The sequence below is a fragment of the Dipodomys ordii genome, unplaced genomic scaffold, assembly GCF_000151885.1.
Source record: "Dipodomys ordii isolate 6190 unplaced genomic scaffold, Dord_2.0 Scaffold1, whole genome shotgun sequence".
In the NCBI taxonomy this organism is placed as follows: domain Eukaryota; kingdom Metazoa; phylum Chordata; class Mammalia; order Rodentia; family Heteromyidae; genus Dipodomys; species Dipodomys ordii.
Window position 1 is genome coordinate 20751498 of NW_012267217.1, and position 4047 is coordinate 20755544.

General features: G+C 46.2%; 1 protein-coding gene across 1 annotated transcript in view; it reads right to left on the minus strand.

The window, feature by feature from the left end:
* Sugt1 (SGT1, suppressor of G2 allele of SKP1 (S. cerevisiae)) overlaps nt 1-3328 on the minus strand; it is a 57403-nt gene extending 54075 nt beyond the window's left edge. Inside the window, exons 1-2 of the mRNA XM_013010871.1 lie at nt 3110-3328; nt 2947-3004 (exon numbers count right to left, since the gene is read on the minus strand). Of these exons, the coding sequence (XP_012866325.1) occupies nt 2947-3004; nt 3110-3147 (96 nt within the window). The 5' untranslated portion in view covers nt 3148-3328. The remainder of the gene's footprint in view (nt 1-2946; nt 3005-3109) is intronic.
* Between the last annotated feature and the right edge of the window lie 719 nt (nt 3329-4047).

Sequence of the window (4047 nt, forward strand, 5' to 3'; positions counted from 1 at the left end):
AAAAAAAAAAAGAAATGAGGACCTTTAGTGTGATGGAAGGCTGGCCTCTGCTGTGTAGCCAACTCACCTCCTTACACTTTAAGTTCTAACACTACTGAATAACCTGTATCATCCCCCAAATTCAACAGTTCTCGAATCCTGACCATGTGCCAGGTACTATACTAAGCACATAATAGTATCTCATTTACCTTCATAACTCTTTCAAGTAGGTCTTATTTATTTCCATTTTACAAATGAGAAACCTGTTCAAGAGTGGTCATTTAGTTAAGGTTACACAATTATTAATCCAAGATTTGAGCCTAAGTGTCTCTGACTTCAGACTAGGTTCTTAAGTACCATACATACTGAGGTGCAAAAAGATTCTCAAAAATCTACATTTTTGTCTCTTCTACTGAACTGCAAACTGCTTTGAAGATTTTGATTTAACTTAGTGTACTTTTATTTTTATTCAACATAGTATTGGAATTGTTTAACATTTCAACACACATAATAAGGAATATTAGTTCTTCCTTCCTATCCAGCATGTTCATCTTCCTATAAATTTTTTTCTTTACTCCCCTAGCTGCCCTCTATTTCGCTATGAATGTTCAGTGTACTTAATACACAAACCCATTACAATAGTTGTATTTTAATGCCTTGGAGACTTATCTCCCCCTCCATTAGATTGCAAACTCCCTCTCCACATTTTTTTCATCTTTATAGAGTCCTGATTCCCAAGACAGCATTCACCATTAATATATGCTATTTAATTGAATAAAAACTGTGAAACAGTCTTATGCTACACAAAACTTTTTTCCCTTATCCCTCATTAATGAGCTTATGTAAAATATGTAAGACCATATATAAACCTTGGGAAAATCTAGAGGAAACACACAGATTTATCACAAGAGCTCGGCATTGCTTTCTACTTATTATTATTTAATAATTTACATCTACTTGCTAATCTTTATGAAGTCATCAAGATGACCTCAAGGTGACAGATCATCTTCTCCATAACAGGTTCTGGTTCGAGGTGTGTGGTGGATCCTCAGAAGTGCCTTCTAACAATGATAGCAGCTGGTATAGAGAGATACTTTTCAGAGCCACTGTTCTACAACATTAAAGTTAGGAAACCTGTGTCCTGATGGCAAACTCTGGAGAGCCACTATTCTCCAGCATTTGGCTAAAATGGAAACTTTGTGTTCTGAAGTCTCCCATTCTGCCTCCAGCTGTATACTTGTATAACAGATCACTTGGAGTTTAGTCTCAATTTTCTTCTGTAGATTGTAAAAAGGAAGAAAGTTCTGGATTGATGAGTTGCAAGGATTTTCAGTTTAAAAGAAATTGCATTTCTAATGAGTTCTCTGGTAACACAGCTACTGCTGCTCCAAGTGCCACAAATTAAGAATCAAGGCACTCAAATCATCAGCCTATCCTATGCTGATTTTCCTTCTAGTGTAAACAATCTAGAGCCAATGCATATGCTCGCCAAAATACAAGAACATAACTTATAAGCATACTGAGGTTTAAGCATACTAGCCAGTAACTAGAAATAACTCAAATGTCTATTAATAAAGCTATACTGGTTAATGTCACAGCTGAATACTACACAAGAATTAAAAAAATGAAAAAAATGACAAAAAAAACCCCACAGTATATATGCTTTCACAATGATTACAGCCAAAGTATATCTTCTTTCATTCCACTCTAAGCAAAAAACGGTTGCTGCTCCTTGTACACAGGTCAAACTCAGTAGTTCTGTAGTAGGTGTTCTCCCTGCCAGGAATCCTCTTTCCCAAAAGCTTCACACTAGCTCGCTTTCTGGCTTTCAATCATCACCATCTCAGCCTCTGGTACCCTAAGACAAATTTCTTTTTAAAAGTCACTAAGGAAACTATGGAAAGAAACTAAGGAAAAAAGGCTCACTGACCTCAAGTTGTCAAATTTACTTAGGCCAGATAAGAAGATTAACAGGGTTACTTATGTTAGAATATAAATATCAACACGCTGCTGTTGTGGAAATCAAGAAGCACCCTAACTTGTGTGACCCACAGTAGTTCAGGCTCTCATCATTTTATGCTTATTTTTAAACTCTTAGATCTTTTGCATTCCTTTAGTTTTACAGACTTGCCTTTCAGTGCACAAAAACACAGTGATCTGGGAAGGTGGCTCAGTGGTAGAGCGCTTGCCTTGCATGCCTGAGGCCCTGGGTTCGATTCCTCAGCACCGCATAAGCAAAAAGAAAAAAACCAGAAGTGGTGCTGTGGCTCAAGTGGTAGAGCGCTAGCCTTGAGCTGAAGAGCTGAGGGACAGCGCCCAGGCCCAGAGTTCAGACCCCACGACCGGACCCAAAAACAAAAAAAACAAAACAAAAAAAACCCACAGTGATCTCTAAATTTAGCTAAGTATATAAATAACTTTAACCTATAGCAATCAACGCCTTGCATACAGCAACTAAAAATTGTCTAAACAAAAGAGTGAATGATGTACAGTGACAAGTATTCTCGAAAGTTTCAAGAACGTAAGAATAGGTTTCTTGATCTGGTAAAAGGAGTTGAGACCCTTGGCAGTGCCTGGTAGATAAGCACAAGTCAAATGAAAACGTGAGTTAATCTACCAAGCCCGAATTTCACATTTCTCTTTGTCACGAATGTCACTTTCCAGGTCCACCATGGATGGTAACCATACTCCACCCACTACAACACCCCCCCCCCAACACACACACCCAACACCCGAGACCGGATGGGTTTTCTCACACACGCGGCGGGATGCAGGAACCTGGGGGCGTGAAGGGTAAGAACAGGGGGTCCAAGACGACCCCGTCGCTGTGGGATAGAGAGAGGGGCCCGAGGACTCCAGTCCTGGGGCTAGGACCACCTCGCTGGGCAGAGGCGGGGTCGGCGGGGGCCCCTCGCAGTCCCGACCCCCCCTGAGGAGTGGAGAAGGCGCAGAACCCGGCCCGCTCACCTCCAAGGCCGCCTGGGGGTCCCCGTCGATCAGAGCATCTGAGAAGCTCGGGAAAAACCTGCCAGGAGAAACAACGACTTCAGCCGCGGGCTTACCGCCCCGGGGAAGAGGGATCAGAGAACATCAAAAAGTTTTGAGGGGGAAAAAGAAACCAAACACGCACCGTTGGGCTGTTGCAGGTCCCGCTGCAGCAGCCGCCATCACTAAGTCACTGTGGCTGACGCCGAAGCGGCCACACGGCAACCAGCTCCGCCGCCGCCCAAGGGGGAAACTTCTGGAGAAACACCTACCCAGCTTCCGTCCTAAATAGCCAACGAGTAGCCACGCAGCGTGCAGCTGGGGGAAGGGACGGCAACAGGCGGCCGCAGAGCCTGCTGGGAAGGCGGCGGACCGCCTCGGGCGTCCCGTCCCGCCTAGGACTCCGTGACCCGCTCTCACAGGCCCCGCCCCTCGAGGCCATGGTGACGGGTGTCGACGGCGTCCGCGACGCCCCGTCACTCAGACTAAACCTCTAAAGGGCGGTATCCTGCTGTCACCAAGGGCGTGTGGCGATTGGGGACGTACGCACGTCCGTTAAACAACGCATGCTTTCGTGAAGCTCCTTTTACGAGACTGACTACAGTCAGCTTGGTTTTTCTCGCGACACTCTGCGCCTATGTGAGCCTTTCCGGGAGCGGAGTCCCGGATGTCGCGCAAATTCCCGCGATGGTTGTGCAAAGACCTCTCCTCCCCCACCGACTCCCGCCCTCCTCCGGCCCGGAACTCGCCGGAAGTCGGTTGGTCTTTCAGGGACGGATCGTCCAGTTGGTTAGTCGTGTGCCGCTTGGCTTCCCGGCACTCCCGTGCCCTAGCGTTCTTCCCAGTCGACGTCTCGATCTGAAGGCGTCTGAGGGGAGGAAGATGGTCTAGCCTGGCGGGGTTTTGTGTGTGATGTTGGGGCCGCAGGGGCGCGTTTGCGTTCCAACTTGCTGTGATAGCCGCCCCCCCATCCACCCAAGCAGATGGTGGGGAAACTTGTGACCACGTCTAGAGGGAGGTTGGATTGGGGAGAGGGGGAGAGCCCGGTTCAGAAGAGGAAAACACAAATGGACTTAATGTCTC